Below are 18,445 nucleotides of genomic sequence, written 5' to 3'. Positions count from 1 at the left end.
ATTAGTGATACAAGACCAGAAAATGCTGGGAATACTCAGCAGGTCTGGCAGTATCTGTGGAGAGAGGAGCAGAATTAATGTTTTAGGCCTGTGATCTTTCATCAGATTCTAAAGGAGGAACCTATCCTGTGTTTTGCGGAAAGGTCGCATATTTAAAGCATTAGTTCTGTTTCTCTCCCCACAGATGTTGCCAGACCTGCTGAATATTTCCACCATTTTCTGATTTTTATGTCAGATTTCCAGCATCTGCACTATCTGCTTTTACTATTACATAATCAATCGGTGATCGGGACAGGAGTATGGGGCATAGTTTCAAAGTTTACAGATAACATGAAGCTTGTAAATGTGGTAAACACAGGAGTAAATTTCAGACAGATTGGTGAAGCAGGTATTCACATGTCAGATGAAATTTAATGCAGAGAAATGTGCATGGTGCAGTGAATTACCTTTTCCTGTGTAATATTCTCTGAGTAGAAGTTTAAATACTTTTTGGAAGGAAGAATCAGGAGGGGAAATATCAAATAAATGGTACAATTTTAAAGGGTGTACTGGGACAGAGAGACCTGGGTGTTCACATGAACAAATCTTTGAAAGTGGCAGGACAAGTTGAGAGGGATGTTTTTAAAAAAAATAAAATATAGTGTTGCCTGCGAAATATTCTGGAGAGACTCTTTGACCAGTTTATTACTCAAAATCACATTTACCTAGGTGCTCTTTCTTTGAGACAAAGGACTGAGTTCAAACTTAGTTTTATTAAAGAAACAGCTCTTGCATTATAAATTAAGTTAACTTTTCCCCAAACTAAGCTGACTGCCTGAAAACACACATACTATCCGTTCTGGTGAAGTTAACTGGGCTGTTGGATTAGATTCACTGAGCTCACGTTGATGGATGAACTCAGGGCCTTCATGGTACAAAGGTGGATCTCACATATCCTCTTCCGTGGTCATGGTTCGCAGCAGGCCGGTCGAGTCTTCGCTGGGGGTCATCTCAAGAAGTCTGTTCTTATCTCATATTCACCCCGCTAATTCCCCCTAACCTACACATCTTGGGAGGGTGGGAGGAAACCGGAGCACCCAGAGGAAACCCACGCAGACACGGAGAATGTCACCCAAGGCAGAGAAATGTGCATGGAATCGAACCTGGGACCCTAGTGCTGTGAGGCAGCAGAGCTAACCATGTGCCACCATGCCTCTGGCTTTCAGCCAATGGCATTACAGGGTGGGGGGGGGTCACAAAATATGGTTAATATCAGGGAGTCTGGCTGAAACGGGGGAATGCACAAACATAATGTATTTTTTTCTATTCTTCTGGCTGACCACCTCTTGATAGGTTTCTGGTCATAACTTTCCCGTTATCAAGGTCGAACAACGCTGTTCAGTATGCAAGACAAGTCTGGGCTGGACCCTGTTGGCTTTTGAACTGTGGCTACTTTGTCCGCATTCCATCAGGCCTTGCTTGTAGAAGCGGTTTAGCTGTGTATTAATTTAAAGCGTCCAATTTTATGTTGGACCTAGTTGCTTAGGCCGTTAGCCACTTGGCCACAGGATCCTGAGATTTATGAATAGAATACAAAAAAGGTATAGTAAACCTTTCTAAATTACTGGTTAGGCCTCAGCTGGAGTATGAGGCCCAACTTTAGGTACCACAATTTAAGAATGATGTCAAAGCCTTGGAAACGATGCAGAGGTGATTCCCCAGAATGGTACTGGGGCGAGCTTACTGCAGTTATATGTGGAAAAAGATTGCTCTACATTTGGGCAGGGAAAGTTAATGGGAGATTTAATTGTGGTGTTTAAAATTCTGAGGGATTAGTTAATTCCTCCCTCTTTTCATTTATGGTCAAGAACCAAAGGAGACAGATTTAAGGTAACTGACTAAATATCGAGGGGAGGAAGTGGGAATTGATTTTTACATTGCAAGTCAGAGTGTGCTACCTGAAAGGGTAGCGAAAGTAGATTAAGTAGTTACTTTCAAAGGAGAATTGGATATATAATGGAATTGTAGGAATTTGCTGAGCTATTGGGAAAGAACATGGGGATGTGACTAATTGCTGCCACAGACATGACCTAAATGGCCTCCTATTGTGCTGCATGATTTTATGGTTCTAATTTATCACAATATCTAATTTCATCATTTATCTTCTCCCCAATACCCTACTTTGTAAAGTTCTCATTATGTATCCCTACCAATTTTCATATTCCTTCTGCTGACACACCATTCTCTCTCAGCAGGGACCTCATCTTTATATTTACAATTCTCTTTTCAGCAATGTACTTCAAGAAGATTTTCTTGTTTGAAGAGAATCTCAGCGTATTCAATTACTCATTGAATGAGTGACCCACTTTACTGTGGGGAGGCAGCAGTGTAGTGACATTGTCATTGGACTCGTAATCCAGAGACCCAAGGTAATGGTCTGGGGACCTGGATTCGAATCCCACACCACAAAATTTAAATTCGATAAAAGTCTTGTTCATTCATGTCCTTCCCTTTAGGGGAGGAAATCTGCCATTTGTTGCCTGGTCTGGCCTACGTTCCAGATCCACAGCAATGTGATTGATTGACTCTTAACTGCCTTCTGAAATGCCATGTTGTTTAAAGGTAATTAGGCAATAAACCCTTTTTATTATTATTGTCATTCTTACTGGCCCCATTTACCCTCTTCAGTTGTTTCTAACCTTTTTATCAATTGAATTGGGAAACCTGAAGTAGTTTCTTTTTTTTTCTAATACTGTATGTTTTTTCTGCATTTTTGCAGTTCTTAAAATAGATGCCATTTTTCATCTGTGATAATTTCTCTCTCTGCTAACTTATTCCTCCTTATGTTTTGTAAAATCTATTCTAATTTGGTGCGCTTACTTTTGTACTGATAGTTTCCCTTTTAATTGGGACCTTAAACCTGATCACATCATGCCTCAAAGATTACGCAGAAATCCTTGTAAAGCTATTTCAGACCTTTCTTCGTGATCCTGATTTTGGAGTGACTGCAGTAAGCAAATTCCAGGTTACAGTTCTGACATTCCCAGTGTATGTTTTTGACCAGATATTTAACATGGGATTGTGCAGGTGCACCGCAAAGAAGCGACTTGTTGTTGTTGGATCTTTGCTTGATACATTGAAGGGGAAGATAAAATGTTTGATCCATCGAGAAATACAGTATGTGAGTGAGTGTGTGTGTGTTCCATTCCTTAATCTGGAGAGCTGTGCCATTGGTGATTCTACATCTGCTGTGGGTTATTTTAACTTTTGCCTAACAATTTATTCCCTCCCACCCACTACAATTGGTAATCCTCCAGCAACATTCAGTTCTTCAAATGTGAACCATAGAGTGGGAATATTGCCAGGAAATAGTCTGCAGTGGAATGGTTGGGAGCTGCATTTTGCTACAGGAGGCACTGGATAATATCCAGAAGCTGGAACCCTGACCTGTTTGTTTCCCCCCTTCTTTCCTATCAGTAGGCCTGTTGCTAGTTGTTACTCTTAGCTTCTGCCCTGGTGCAGGTTAACTAACTTGGCAGAAACTAGGAATAAAAATCTGTAATGTGGTCTATATAGTCTAATGCTTTTACACCATGTGATAACCCACATTTTCCAATGTTTGATTTTGTATTGTTGTTTCATTTCACAACTAAATAATGAGCTTCTCATGATTTAGCAAGTTTATCCAGTGAGTAATGTAATCATGGGGAGGTAGTGGCATTGTCACTAGACTAGTAATCCAGAGACCTGAGGTAAAGGTCTGGGGACACGGGTTCGAATCCCAAACCATGAAATTCGAATTTGATAAAAATCTGGAATTAAAAGTTTAGGGAAGGGAATCTCCCATCCTTGCCTGGTCTGGCCAACCTTCCAGATCCACAGCAATGTGATTGATTGACTCTTAACTGCCTTCTGAAATATCATGTGGCAATTAGGGATGGGCAATTAGAGATGGGCAGGTTTGATCCCTGATCTGTATTGAGTTAGGCAAACTTCACAGTGGGAGCAATAAGCCCTACAGGTTAGAAGAGGGTTGGAAAATGGCCATGCTTTCTAACAGTCATCTATTGACCTGCTGAAAAACTGTGTAGCTTTGGATGATAACCAGTTTGACTGTCAATAATGATGCTCTGCATGGTCTCTGAATGGTCTGCTGTCCCTTACTTTCGAGACTGCCAGGTGAATAATGTCCATTTGGGCTAGGCGCTGATATCTTCAGAATTGTTCTTCAGCAGACAAATCGATACTTTCAGGAGAGAAAATGAATGGAGTAAGAAACTTAACTGGGAGAGGGTAATTTAAAGTAAAATACTTTGTTGTGTAAATGCAGTTGCCAACATGCTGATTTAGTTGTAAAGGCAAAATACTGCGGATGCTGGAATCTAAAACAAAAACAGAAAATGCTGGGAAATCTGAGCAGGTCTGACAGCATCCGTGGACAGAGAATAGAGCCAACGTTTCAAGTCTGGTTTGAAGCTTTGACGAAGGGTCATCCAGACTCGAAACGTTGGCTCTATTCTCTGTCCTGCTGAGTTTCCCAAAATTTTCTGTTTTTGTGGTTGATTTAGTTGTGTTCTGTGGGCTCATCCCATTACATCATTAAAATATGTAGCAAAACAATGCAAATGAAGTTGAAATTAACATAATTGTCTTCAGTTTTTGGTTGCACTTCATTAAGATTGTTGTGCAGAGACTTGACCAAGACTGAAAACTTTATTTGAATTTTGGGGTTATTACTGTCATATTATACAATATTCTTGGCTGAACTGTCCCAAATGGAGATTTATTCCTATAGATGCTTTCTAAGTAATATCCTGTCAAATTTATTCATTTAAATTCTCCATACTGCCACACCCCCCCCCCCCCCAAAATGGTTTACCTGAGCCATTCCATGTTTTAACATTGATGGTTTCTCTTTCTAGGGAATGGAATAATTGTGCCAAAAAAGATCTACAAGTGCCCGTTTTGCACCTACACAGCTAAACAGAAAGGCATCCTAAAACGACACATGCGCTCACACACTGGTGAGCGCCCATACCCTTGCGAGACCTGTGGAAAAAGATTCACCAGACTTGAGCATCTCCGAAGCCATGCTTTAAGTGTGAGTAAAGTTTGCATATTTTTGTGTTGTCTGTGAAATATTCCATATAGACACTTTGACAAATTTATCATTCAAAACATATTTACCCAGAGCTCTTACTTTATGAGACAGGTACAGGACTATGGTTCGAACTTGGCTTTATTAAAAACACTCTCAGGTTAAAGAAACAATTCTTACACAATAAATTAAATTAACTTTTCCCCAATAAATTAAATTAACTTTTCAGGATAATTGCCTGAGCAACAGATACTACCCGGTTTGGTGAAATTGATTGGGCTGTTGGATTCAATTCACTGAGCTCATGTCGACAGATGAACTTGGGGTCCTCTTGACACAAAGGTGAATCTTGCACACCCTCTTGCGTCATCTCAGATCACAGTAGGCTGGTTGAGTCTTCACTGGAGTGTGTCTTGAAAATGACTGTTTTTTAACCCCCCCCCCCCTTCGAGCCCTTCTGGAATCCCCCCCCCCCCCCCTTCGAGCCCTTCTGGAATCCCCCCCCCCCACCCCCCTCCCCCTTCGAGCCCTTCTGGAATCCCCCCCCCCCCCCTTCGAGCCCTTCTGGAATGTTCTCTGGCTTTCCGCTAATGGGGTGATAGGGAAGGGGGTCACAGCACCCAATGAGGATAGCCAGGTCAACCTAGTTGTACATATCTGAGTCTGGCTGAAACTAGGGAATACACAATCATAATGTATTTTTCTACTCTTCTGGCTGAGTACCTCCTGATGGGTTTCGGGCCGTAACAACTTCTCCCATTGTTATGTTTAAGCCTCTTTATTCAATATGTAAGAGGTTTGGGTTCTGGTCTTGTGACTTCCCCATTGTTAAGGTGAAGTACCTCTGTTCGATATGAGAGACAGCCCTGGTATGTGTTCCTGTTGGTTTTTGACCTGTGGTAACCTCGTAGAAGCAGTTTAGCTGTATTAATTTAAAGTGTCCCAATTTTATGTTGAGCCTAATTGCTCAGGCCGTTGTCCATTTAACCACCTTGCCTTTAACGATCATTAGGTAAAACCTTTGTCCCACCCTTCACAATAAATAGATAGCCTTGACGCCCTAATTTCTACAGTTGATTCTTGACAAATTTAACCTCTAAATTATATAGCTTTGGGTTCAAGGCTGTCTCCAAGGACTTGAGTACACAATACGGACTGTCATTTGACTGCTTCAGTGCCGAAGGTGCCATCCTTTCAGTATATTAAACCGAAGGCCTGTCTGCCCTGCCAGATGGACGTAAAATACTACATCAAAGAGGAGCATGGGAGTTCTCCTCGTCAACATTTTCCCCTTTTCCCACACCTAAAAGCAGATCACCTGATTATCACATTGCTATCTGTTGGACCTGGCTGTATGCAAATTGACTGCCACATTTCTGACACTTCAAAAGTACCCAATAGGCTATAAAGTGCTTTGGGATGTCCTGAGATCATTAAAGGTACTTTATTAAGTTCTGAATTGGCTAGCTGTAAGAAAACAAAGGGTGGTGGTTGATGGGAAATATTCATCCTGGAGTTCAGTTACTAGTGGTGTACTTAAGTGTTTTGGGGCCACTGCTGTTTGTCATTTTTATTAATGACTTGGATGAGGGTGTGGAAGGATGGATTAGTAAATTTGCGGATGACACTAAAGTCGGTGGAGTTGTAGACAGTGCGGAGGGAAGTGGCAGGTTACAGAGGGACATAGATAAGTTGCAGAGCTGGGCTGAGAGGTGGCAAATGGAGTTTAATGTGGAAAAGTGTGAGGTGATTCACTTTGGAAGGAGTAACAGGAATACAGAGTACTGGGCTAATGGTAAGATACTTGGTAGTGTGGATGAACAGAGGGATCTGGGTGTCCATGTGCATAGATCCCTGAAAGTTGGCACCCAGGTTGATAGGGTTGTTAAGAAGGCGTATGGCGTGTTAGCTTTTATTGGTAGAGGGATTGAGTTTCGGAGCCAGGAGGTCATGCTGCAACTGTACAAAACTCTGGTGCGGCCGCATTTGGAGTATTGCGTACAGTTCTGGTCGCCGTATTATAGGAAAGATGTGGAAACCTGGTATGGTGGGAAAATCGTATGAGGAAAGGCTGAGGGGCTTGAGGTTGTTTTCGTTAGAGAGAAGAAGGTTAAGAGGTGACTTAATAGAGGCATACAAGATGATCAGAGGATTAGATAGGGTGGATAGTGAGAGCCTTTTTCCTCGGATGGTGTTGGCTAGCACGAGGGGACATAGCTTTAAATTGAGGGGTGAGAGATATAGGACAGATGTTAGAGGTAGGTTCTTTACTCAGAGTAGTAAGGGCGTGGAATGCCCTGCCTGCAGCAGTGGTGGACTCGTCAACGTTGAGAGCGTTCAAGTGGTTATTGGATAAACATATGGATAATATTGGAATAGTGTAGATTAGAGGGGCTTTAGGTTGGTACCACTGGTCGGCGCAACATCGAGGGCCGAAGGGCCTGTACTGCGCTGTAATGTTCTATGTTGCAGTGACCCTTAATTCTGTGTTTAGGAAAATGCTGGTATTTGTTATCTTGGACAATATCAGCAAATATGTTAACAGAACAAAAGTCACTTGTGCTTTGTCTATATGTTGTTTTTCTGCTTTTATTTCCTTTCATTTCTCACATGCTCCGTTCCTCTGCTGAAGGCGTTGCTTAATGCTGTGTAGGGTCCTCCTGGCATCCCATTATCTTGTAACCTTCGATGTTTAGAATGTTACACTATTGTGAAGTGCCTTTTGACCCAAGCCTTTGCTTTAGTGCTGCTGTTTTTTCAATCTGGTCTAGTTCTACTCTAGTGCCTGCTCCTACACAATTTAATAATTGCTCTTTAACAAATTCTTTTTTAAAATTACCTATGAACTTGCTTCAGCAATATCTGGTGGATGACTGCATCGTGACCATCATCTGGTTAAATACATTTTCCCTAACTCTGCTTTAGTTCTTTTATTTGTTTTAAGTTTGGCAAAATGTATAGAATCCGACAAAATGTATAGAATCAGGAGGCCATTCGGCCCATCGAGTCTGCACCGACTACAATCCCACCCAGACCCTGTCCCCAGACCCACATGCATTTACCCTAGCTAGCCCCCCTGACGCTAAGGATCAATTTAGCATGGCCAATCCACCTAACCCACACATCTTTGGACTGTGGGAAACCCACGCAGACACGAGGAGAATGTGCAAACTCCACACACACTGTGACCCAAGCCGGGATTCGAACCTGGGACCCTGGCGCTGAGAGTCGGCAGTGCTAACTACTGTGCCACGGTGACACAGGATAGCATCCTGACATAGGATACTAAATCTGTAAAACAATCAATTTCTATTTATCTGATCACCTTTTCACCTTAACTCCCCTAAAATAAGCCTTACCTTCTCATAATATAAGAACCAGTAGGCCATCTGGCCTCCTCGAGCTTGTTCCGTCATTCAATAAGATCATGGCTGATCTTTTCGTGGATTCAGCTCCACTTACCCCCCTTAATTCCTTTACTGTTCAAAATCTATCTTTACCTTAAAAACATTCAACAAGGTAGCCTCAAATGCTTCACTGGCCAAGGAATTCCACAGATTCACAACCCTTTGGGTGAAGAAGTTCCTCTTCAACTCAGTCCAAAATCTGCTCCCCCTTATTTTGAGGCCATACCCCCTTGTTCTAGTTTCACCCACCAGTGTTTCTATCTTATCTATTCCTTTCATAATTTTATGTTTCTCCCATCATTCTTCTGAATTCCAATAAATATAGTCCCAGTTTACTGAGTCTCTCCTCATAAGCCAACCCTCTCAACTCCGGAATCAACCTAGTGAATCTCCTCTGCACCCCCTCCAGTGCCAGTATATCCTTTCTCAAGTAAGGAAACCAAAACTGTACACAGTACTCCAGGCGTGGCCTCACCAGCACCTTATACAGCTGCACCATAACCTCCCTGTTTTTAAACTCCATCCCTCTAGCAATGAAGGACAAAATTCCATTTGCCTTCTTAATTACCTGCTGCACCCGCAAACCAACTTTTTGCGATCCATGCACAAGGACACCTAGATTTCTCTGCACAGCAGCATGCTGCAATCTTTTATCATTTAAATAATAATCCATTCTGCAGTTATTCCTATCAAAATGGATGACCTCACATTTACCAACATTGTACTTCATCTGCCAGACCCTTGTCCACTCACTTAAACTATCTATATCCCTTTGCTGACTTAGTGTCCTCTGCACACATTCATCTTAGTGTCATCTGCAAATTTTGACACACTACACTTGGTCCCCAACTTCAAATCATCTATGTAAATTGTAGACAATTGCGGTCCCAACACTGATCCCTGAAGCACACCACTAGTCACTGATCGCCAACCAGAAAAACACCCATTTCTCCCCACTGTTTGTGATAAACAGAGTTAACGTTTCGAGACTGTTTCTGAACTGAAGAGGGGTAGAAACGTAATGGGTTATATAGTTGGAGAGGGGTTGGAGGAAGTAGGGCAGAATTGAAGGTCAGCGATAGGTTGGAGCTCGGGAGAGGTTGATGAAGATGACATGGTCACGAGACAAAAGGGATGTTAATGGTAGCATTAAGGACTAAAGGAGTGCTGATGGTGGCATCAAGGTATGATAGTGAAATGTGTTAATAGGAGAGCAAAGATCAGTGCTCATTGAAAGCATAACAATTGGGGGGGAAGTATTGACAAAACACTATAAAATGCTCCTCTTTTCACACGAACACTGTTCGTAACCCAGTCTATTTTTGAAGCAACGTAAAATTCACAATTTTATTCATTCAGGGGATGTGAGCATTGCTGGCTGAGCCAGCATTTATCACCCCCCCCCGCCCCCATTACCCCCTAACTGAGTGATTTGCCAGGCCATTTCAGAGGGCTTTTAAGAGTCAAACACATTGCTGTGGGTTTGGAATTGCATGTAGGCCAGACTGGGTAAGGGTGGCAGATTTCCTTCCCTAAAAGGACATTAGTGAACCAATTGGGTTTTTATGATAATCGACAATGGTTTTGTGGTCATCATTAGACTTTTAATTCCAGATTTTCTTTGAATTCATATGTCACCATCTACTGTGGTGGAATTCGAACCCAGGTCTGCAAAGCGTTATCCTGGGTCTCTGGATTACTAGTCCAGTGAAAAAAACCACTACACCACTGCCTTGTACTGTGTTTTTCTTTAAGTAAACTACTAATGCAGTCCTGTGTTTCTTCTCCCACTGTTTGACAGTTTATAATATACTGTCAGTAACGTGTGATTTATCCCTTGTATTTTTTTCAGTTTTTATTTGAACTACTTATTTATATCTTTATTGCCATGATGTTATCCCTGCTTAATATCTGTACCCCTCCTCATTTCTTCCATCTCTATGCCTCCTAATTGCCCAGGCAAGTTTCAGTGATTGCTCTTCGGTCATAACTTTCTGTTTTAGAATCATAGAAGCATAGAAGTCCTACAGTGCAGAAGGAGGCCACTTGGCCCATCGAGTCTGCACAGACCACAATCCCACCCAGGCCCTATCTCCGTAACCCCACTTATCCACCCTGCTAGTCCCCCTGACACTAAGGGGCAATTTACTACGGCCAGTCAACCGTACCCGAACACCTTTGGACTGTGGGAGGAAACCAGAGCACCCGGAGGAAACCCACACAGACGTGGGGACAATGTGCAAACTGCATACAGTCACCCAAGGCCGGATTTGAACCCGGGTCCCTGGCACTTTGAGGCAGCAGTGCTAACCACTGTGCCACCGTGCTGCCCATTCACAATGATCAATTGCTCTGTTTTCCCTTTTATACATATTTAGTTTGAGTTATGTGGTCTGGCAGTTATTACAAAAAGATTAAAAGTGGTTGAAGCAGGATAAGGTGGTAAACAATAGCCAGTTCTACATGTGTTACTCACCACAATGAATGTTGCTAGGTTATTTGACAGTATTGAGCTTCATAGGTGATCATGTCCCTGTCCCACATGAGCTTTCTAACAAGTATCACTGAATAGTGACCAGGTGTGGGTACCTCGGCCATTATTTTTGTACACTGTGGGTGCTGGTGCCAATTCTGTACTTTTCTTTAGAAACGGTTTGGGAATTAGTTATGTTTAATTATAGAATCCCTACAGTGCAGAAGGATGCCACCCAGGCCCTATCCCCATAACCCCACATATTTATCGTACTAATCTCCCTGACTAAAGAGCAATTTAGTATGGTCAATCAACCTAACCTAACCCGCACATTTATATTTAAAACAAAATTCTCAGAGTTTTTAATAAAAGGCCACTGACTTTAGGGATTGAAATTTGGAAAGTAGATGATCTAGATTGTGGAATGTCATGGCTTACTCACTGTTTCTTCAAACTGAAACTTTGAGGGTCAGTTGTCCCATCCAAGGTCCTTTAATGGTCCTGTGTTATGGACAGGAGGGGCTTTAATTTAAGCAGCACTAATTTCTCCTCACCACTCGTCCATAAACAGTAAGGTGTTTTGATTTGTTTCTCTCTTTATAAGTGGTGGTGTATTTATAAGAGAGGGTTTAGAGAAAAAACAGTGGGGTTTCCTCTGGGTTTCCTCTGGGTTTCCTCTGGGTTTCCTCCCGATGTTCCGGTTTCCTCCCGCAAGTCCATAAAATGTGCTGGTTAGGTGCATTGGCCATGCTAAATTCTCCCTCAGTGTACCCGAACAGGCACTGGAGTGTGGCGACTAGGGTATTTTCACAGTAACTTCATTGAAGTGTTGATGTAAGCCTACTTGTGACACTAATAAATAAACTTTAAACTTAAACTTTAGATGAGACTGGCTTCTTTCCAAAAGCGATTCAGAAATTATATACAATATTTGTACAATATTCCTGTAATAATTTGAATTCTGCCCAGCTAGTATAAAAGTATTAGGTACCTAAAAAGCTCATACTGACAAACTGGGATGGCACTGTTGCTTTCAGCAATTCTGCATTTGTTGTTTGGACCAGTTTCCTAGAGTGGTTATTTCTGCACTCTTTAGAATGCAATAGGGTGATAACTTGAATGATGGTGACATTGTTGTATCACCAATTAAAAACATTTCTAACTGACATTGGGCTCTCAAACAGCAAGACTAACAAAAGGTTGAAATGAATTATCCTTCAGTTTAAACATTGGTTGTCAGTATCACGTAATTTTGCTGTTTCCTTTTGGACTAATGCAGGGTTCTGTTGCTACTCTTTCAATGGTCAGTTGGCCACACCTGGACCAATTATACTATCACAGACCCTGGGTTATTACTAAATGTATTGGTTGCTATCAAGTTTTTCCTTTAGGTTGTCTGTGATTCATAATTAGTCTTTGACATAAATGTGACTTTTACTCTCTAATTGTCCAGAAGTATCTACTTAACTATTTGTTAAAATAAATATTGTGGCATAGTGGTTAGCTTTATTTTGTTGCAATTTTGGTTTTCTACTGTTGGGACATCTACATATGGTCAAAAATTGAACTATACATTTTGTATTCCATTTTGCTCAGGTACATCGTTCGAACAGACCAATTGTCTGCAAAGGATGCAGGAGAACATTTACCAGCAACCTGCAGCACGGTGCAAGGCGGTTTGGCCTCTGCGATAGCTGCACGTGTGTAATGACCACCAACGAGGAGACTTCACCGGTCAATCTGAGCCAGACTGAGCAGGTTTTGGAAACCCAGGAGAAGGAGGACAAAGATGCCACCTGGCCTGTGTACATAGAATCAAGTGAGGAGAATGAGTCTGCTGGAGACAATGTGGATGACAAGCAGCAGATTCAGAGAAGCTTGACAGATGGTGAAGGATTTATTTAGTGCTATCCTCAACAATTCCTTCTCCAGGCAGTTTGCAAATACACCCTTAGCATCATGTTGAACAGGTGCAGTTATGTACCAGTGTATATAGTTGGAAACTTCAAGGCCAAAGAAACTCCAGCCACAACAGATCCTCCATTGATTTCCAAATGGGATACGAGCAGTTTTAAAGAACCCCTGTCCAAGGAGTACATTAGGAGGTCAGTAAACTGGAGAGAAGAATGCTACAGAATGCCTGTCGATTTGAATGGAGGAAGCTGAGAAGCCTCTTTCTGTGACAACTTCTCAACTGGAAAGAGCCAAATATCTGCTGGTAAAACCAAAGTGAAATCTTCTGCAGTAGCAGAAAGTTAAGAGCCAATTCCTTTTCAGCTTTTGTTGAGTATTTCTTTTTGTGAGAAATACTTTTTTCTTCCCAAACAATATTCTAAACAAATGCAACTGAGCTGGAATAATTCTACAGTAAGCGACTTGTTATGGGAAAGTAAACATTAGTGGTTGACTGGGCTGTGTCACTGGCAAATCACTTAGAGTTTCAACATCAAACAGCTTGAAATGCTGTGCATTGAATAACTATGTACATGAAGTTCTTTTTTTAAAAATAGCACTAAAATATGGTAGTCTAGGTGCATTGAAGTATTCACTGTTGGTTAATATGTGGATGTTTTATAGCTTGTACATAGTGGATATTGTGTTGGTGTTCCTACGGTTGAGTAAAATCTGTTCTCTTAGAATTATTGTTAGGGGCCAAAAGCCAGAACCACTGGATTTCCCCAGCCCTCTGTGGGACGCTGAACATTATTTAACCAGGATATGGCACAGGTGGAAGGAGGCAGGGTGGATTCCAAACAACTGAGGAAGGCGCTCCAACACTTGACTATGTATTTATGATAATTGTATCCATTCTCATTGTTGTCTCTCTTATTATTTTTTTTTATTATTGTGATTAAATTTATTCCCCATTCCTGGCAGCCTACAGGTTTGGCTAAACAGAAGTGGAAAATGAACAGCTGGAATGATAAAGATTTTGATGAACCCTATCCGTCACTTTTGGAAAGTGAAATTCAAGGGCTAGAAAATAGTATTTAAAGAGAACTTGTCCTACAGGAATTGAAGCCGAAACCTGTCTGCTATAAATGTGTACATGTTCTGATGGATGGCTCAGAACTGCTTTAAACTGCAATAATTTTTTTAACTTTAAATTTGACCTGAGGGGGTCAAGTAGCAGACAAGACTGCTCATCTATAAAGGAATTCTCAACTTTGTCTAATAGGTTATATCGCTGTCTGCTAGCCCCGGCTCAATAAACTGTCATTGTTTTATGTTGTATAATGGGGTGGAAACAGTGTCCCTATGTCTCGTTGACACATTGTTCTTTTGGTGTCTCATCATTTCTGTTGGTTTGGGCACTGTGTTTTAAAGTTTTATCTTAATAATTACTGCGTAGATGTGATTCTAATGTGCATGTTGTAAAGTTTGTTCTCAATTATACTGAGACTAGCATTGTCCTCTCTTGACTGGGAACGGAGAACCCTGTTTAAAATTTAAATCAGGAGGCCAGAAATTATACAGCTCTGGACAGTTATCTCAAAATATGAAACTATTGATTAGTAACCAATATTGATTCACCTTTCTCTCCAACTCTCCCCCCCACCCCCACCCCCACCATCCTTCGTGGTTTCACGTAGATTCCTCCCTGTATAAGATCTCTGCATCATTTATCAGTGACTGATCCAACTAGGTCCTAAGTTTAGCCAGTGGCATTTTGGATGATAAAAGGAGGAAGTGTACCTAAGCAAACCCTCCTTGTGGATTTTTTTTTTAAAAGCTCGGTCAGCTATCCAAATTATACAAACAATTTGTTGGACTAATCAGTGCCCCTGACCCCTTTCTGATCCCTCATTTTAAAAAATGTAAAATATATTTATTAGTCACAAGTAAGACTTATATTAACACTGCAATGAAGTTACTGTGAAATTCCCCTTTCAATAATCTCAACCAAAAATTGAGATTAAAAGAGATCAAGTGGTGACGTGAGTTAGCACTCTGGTCTTTTAATTCAGGTACCTGGATATTAAATCCAGTCACTGTAGTGAGATAATTCGGCTCTGGTTACCTGTAGGTTTAAATACATTGCATAAATTATTCTTAATTTATTGGCACTCTTATTCAGGCCAAGGACGTGGGTGGTATGGGAGAAGCCACACTTTGCATTAGATACAGCTAAGCTTGAGATTAAAAGTAGTCTGATAGAGTACAAATTAAATTACCTTTGCAGCTATTAGGTGGAGTCAAGTTAAAGCTATAATATGGGAAGTGAGAAGAAATATCTGGTGAACTACTGTGCTATGTCTGGCAATATTGTCAGTACTGGAAACAGACTAGCAACAGTTAATCCATGGCCAAAAAGAGGCTGACTCTGGAGCAAAATTAGATATCTCATTGATGGTACAAAGTAAAGGAAGCTTTACCAGTAAATGACTCTTATGATACCAGTGCAAAGTAAGAAAGTGTTCCATTTAAAAGCATCAAGATCCCATACAACCTCAAACTCCACAAAAATAAACGCTGTGTTAAATTGCCCTTACAAATAATCTTTGTTTGCAGGACCATATTAGTTGAGGCACCATATTTTGGCATAACAGAATTATTGACACAAACAATCCAAATGCTACATTTAACAGTTAGCTGCTGGCGGGAAGTGGATGGTGAGGGGGAGAAAAGGTTTTTTTTGTGTGGGGGGGAGGGAATGCAGCAGCACAGCTGAAATACGCTCTCTCTTTTGTTCATTATGAACTTCTAACAGTTGAAATCCATTAAAAGCTGAACGTTCTTGATTCCTGAGCACCATACCATTTATATCAGATGCGGACAGTAGCATATTGCAAATGAATAAGCCCTTTCTTTATCCACACAGGTTGCTGAGAATACGGCAGAATTGAATTTTGCTCTGAAGGAAATATGGCATTTCAATTATTGTAACAGTATTTTGTCAGAATATGCCCCCGGTTCCTTAATTAAAGGACTTTCCACCCCATTGGATGACACCATCATATTCAAAAATGTAAAATGGCTGATGTACTGTTCGAATGTTTGATTAATTTTTAAGATGTAACTTTAAAAACTTCCTCTGAAAAGCAGATTCAGTCTCAAAAATAATGTAATTACAGAAATGCATGAATTAGAATCTTGTACATTATTTTTAAATTTCTATATGCTGAATTAATGTTAAAAGGAGTGTTCCTTTATAGTAGAGTTGCCAGTGGTATTGAGTGTTAATGTAGCAATATCACAGCTGATGAGTAGAAATATTATCTTAATACAAAGAAAGGGATTTTCTTTTTGTCTTCCTTAGCCCTCCCATTTTGCAATCTTCTGGAGAATAAATGGAAATGATAACTGTACGATTACTGTGTGTTCTGAAGCCTTCCAGCTGAGTTAATTAAGTCAGTTACAGTAAGCTCCCTGTGGCTGTAACTGATGCTGGGTGACCTCTAATTGGTGATAGAACTGTGGGAATTCAGGGTGTATAGCTTTTTCTAGATATAATTAAAATATTTTTTTCTGGTTTAGTTTTTAAAATGTACTCTCTTTTGGGCCCTAATTTTCTACCTCTGGATCACATGTTACAGTGCATTATTTCCTGTCCAAAATGGCTCAACAGACAATCCCCCAGGTTCTTCCCATTGTTGCTGCTCCTGAGGTGGCCACTGGGATGTCTGCATGAGTAGCTTGTGGTGTCCAGTCCTTTTTTTTAAACTTTGCCATCTCGCCCCCAGCAGATCAGAGACTTCCTATGTGGTGACTCACAGGTCACGTTCCACCACATTCTGTGGTGTCGTTGTACTACTACACTGCCTGTGAAAGATTTTTCAAAAGCAAGGTGTGGTTAAACAGAATTGCATCTTTTAACTGCGCAGTTTGATTTTATTTTAATGATTGCCATAGCACTTTTGGCAGTTGTAAAAGGTCATTTTGTTTAATTTGGTGTAAATATGCACTTTGAGCTGCACTGGGTTGTCTGATCATGGTTTAAGTTCACCATTGTCGTACCGGTAAATCAATTTTTAGATGGTGCAGGGCAAATTGCAGCGTTTCTGCCGTCGTCAATGTTTAGGACCCCCATGTGCTGTTGTGACTTGGTAGACACTTTTGGTGTAATCGTGTTTCTACTGAGCACCTGTTACTCTTTGAAGAACATTTGATTTTCCCTTTATGTTTACTGAACCGTGTCTATTTTCGTGCTTCAACGTTGAATTTCACAGATGGTGACCCTGTGGACACTTGGAGTGAATTTTCCAATAGATGCAAAAATATATATAAAATCAAGTATTTTATGGCCAACCAATAGAAGTGGCAGTTTTGGACTACATTTTAAGCGATAATTTGATAACTTTTTTTAACTGTTACAGATCCCAGACAAAAGTCAGTGTTCTGGCTTATAACATCTTTAACTGTTAGCCCAGAATGTTCATTGTCCCATCAGCACAGCAATTGTGACCTAGTTTTTAAAAGGTGAACTACACTGCAGCTATGTATCTCTACAGTATTACTGTTATTAAAATGCATTTTCATATTGTATGTCTTTTAAGGTATTTTGTATTATTCGGACATGTGCAGTCAATTTTGGAGCATGGGAAATTGAAGTAGATAAAGTCAATGGAGGAGGTAAAATTACATTTTCTTAATACTGTTACAAATGTTGAGTCTGCCTTGGATATTCCTTTAGATACAGTGATGCTGATCATTCTCTTCAGTGAGCTGAAAACCTTGCAGTCAGAAATGTGCCCCTACTGCTATTTATCTAATTATATGATGATGTAACCTGAAGATTTAACAATAGGATCCTTAGTTATGGTGTGTTTTACATTTGGACTCATTTGAATTTCTCTAGTCTATATCTTCACAGACTGAGATGAGCCCTGGTTTGAATTGTTAAGCTGCTTTATTTTATAGACAGCAAGTGAATATAACCTTTGTAAGCAAATCTCACTTTCTTCATTCAGTTTTGCTTCTCTTGAAAACGAGGAAAAAATAAAGATAAACCACATGCTCTTTCCTTTTTGTGGGCTGACTTTACTTTGGCAATAGCTTTCTCTCTCAACGACTGACTAACTGCAAGAACTAAACTCTTCCTATAACTTAGCTCCCAGGCCTTAACTTGTAATTCTGTTTTTAAAAAAAACAAATGGCTGATTGCCCTTCTCTCTCTTTCCCCTCCATTTTCCACATTGCATTCAAAGGAAAGAGAATTGTCTCTGATTCGATCCCCATCAAGCATTTTCTAGTAGACTTGGCAGCCAAACTGACTGTCCCTCTCCAAAGAGATGTCCTCACAAGGCACCACGTTCTGGGTTCAGTAATTAAATATTCTCCATCTTAATAGGTTCTGGAAGTTCTGTTGGCCCATGTGGGTGGAAAAAAAAGAAACACTTAATATCCCCAGTTGCTATGGACACTTCAGATCTCTGAGGTTCCAGCCTGGGGCTTTCTAAGTGTGTGCAAATTAACTTTAAAATGTCATGCTCTAATGTAATTCATTTAAAAATATTTTCTGTGAAAAAGATCAAAAATCCCAAAATG

General features: G+C 40.6%; 1 protein-coding gene across 2 annotated transcripts in view; it reads left to right on the top strand.

Annotated features, from left to right (window-relative positions):
* The window catches only part of LOC144509254 (zinc finger and BTB domain-containing protein 8B-like), a 30,853-nt gene extending 12,934 nt beyond the window's left edge, over positions 1-17,919 (top strand). For both annotated transcript variants that reach the window (XM_078237828.1, XM_078237829.1), the window contains 2 exons: positions 4,902-5,080; positions 12,554-17,919. In XM_078237828.1, the coding sequence (XP_078093954.1) occupies positions 4,902-5,080; positions 12,554-12,862 (488 nt within the window). In that variant the 3' untranslated portion in view covers positions 12,863-17,919. The remainder of the gene's footprint in view (positions 1-4,901; positions 5,081-12,553) is intronic.
* The last annotated feature ends 526 nt before the right edge of the window (positions 17,920-18,445 follow it).

Source organism: Mustelus asterias, chromosome 21, assembly GCF_964213995.1.
Source record: "Mustelus asterias chromosome 21, sMusAst1.hap1.1, whole genome shotgun sequence".
In the NCBI taxonomy this organism is placed as follows: Eukaryota; Metazoa; Chordata; class Chondrichthyes; order Carcharhiniformes; family Triakidae; genus Mustelus; species Mustelus asterias.
This window is presented reverse-complemented; position numbering and strand designations above follow the sequence as displayed.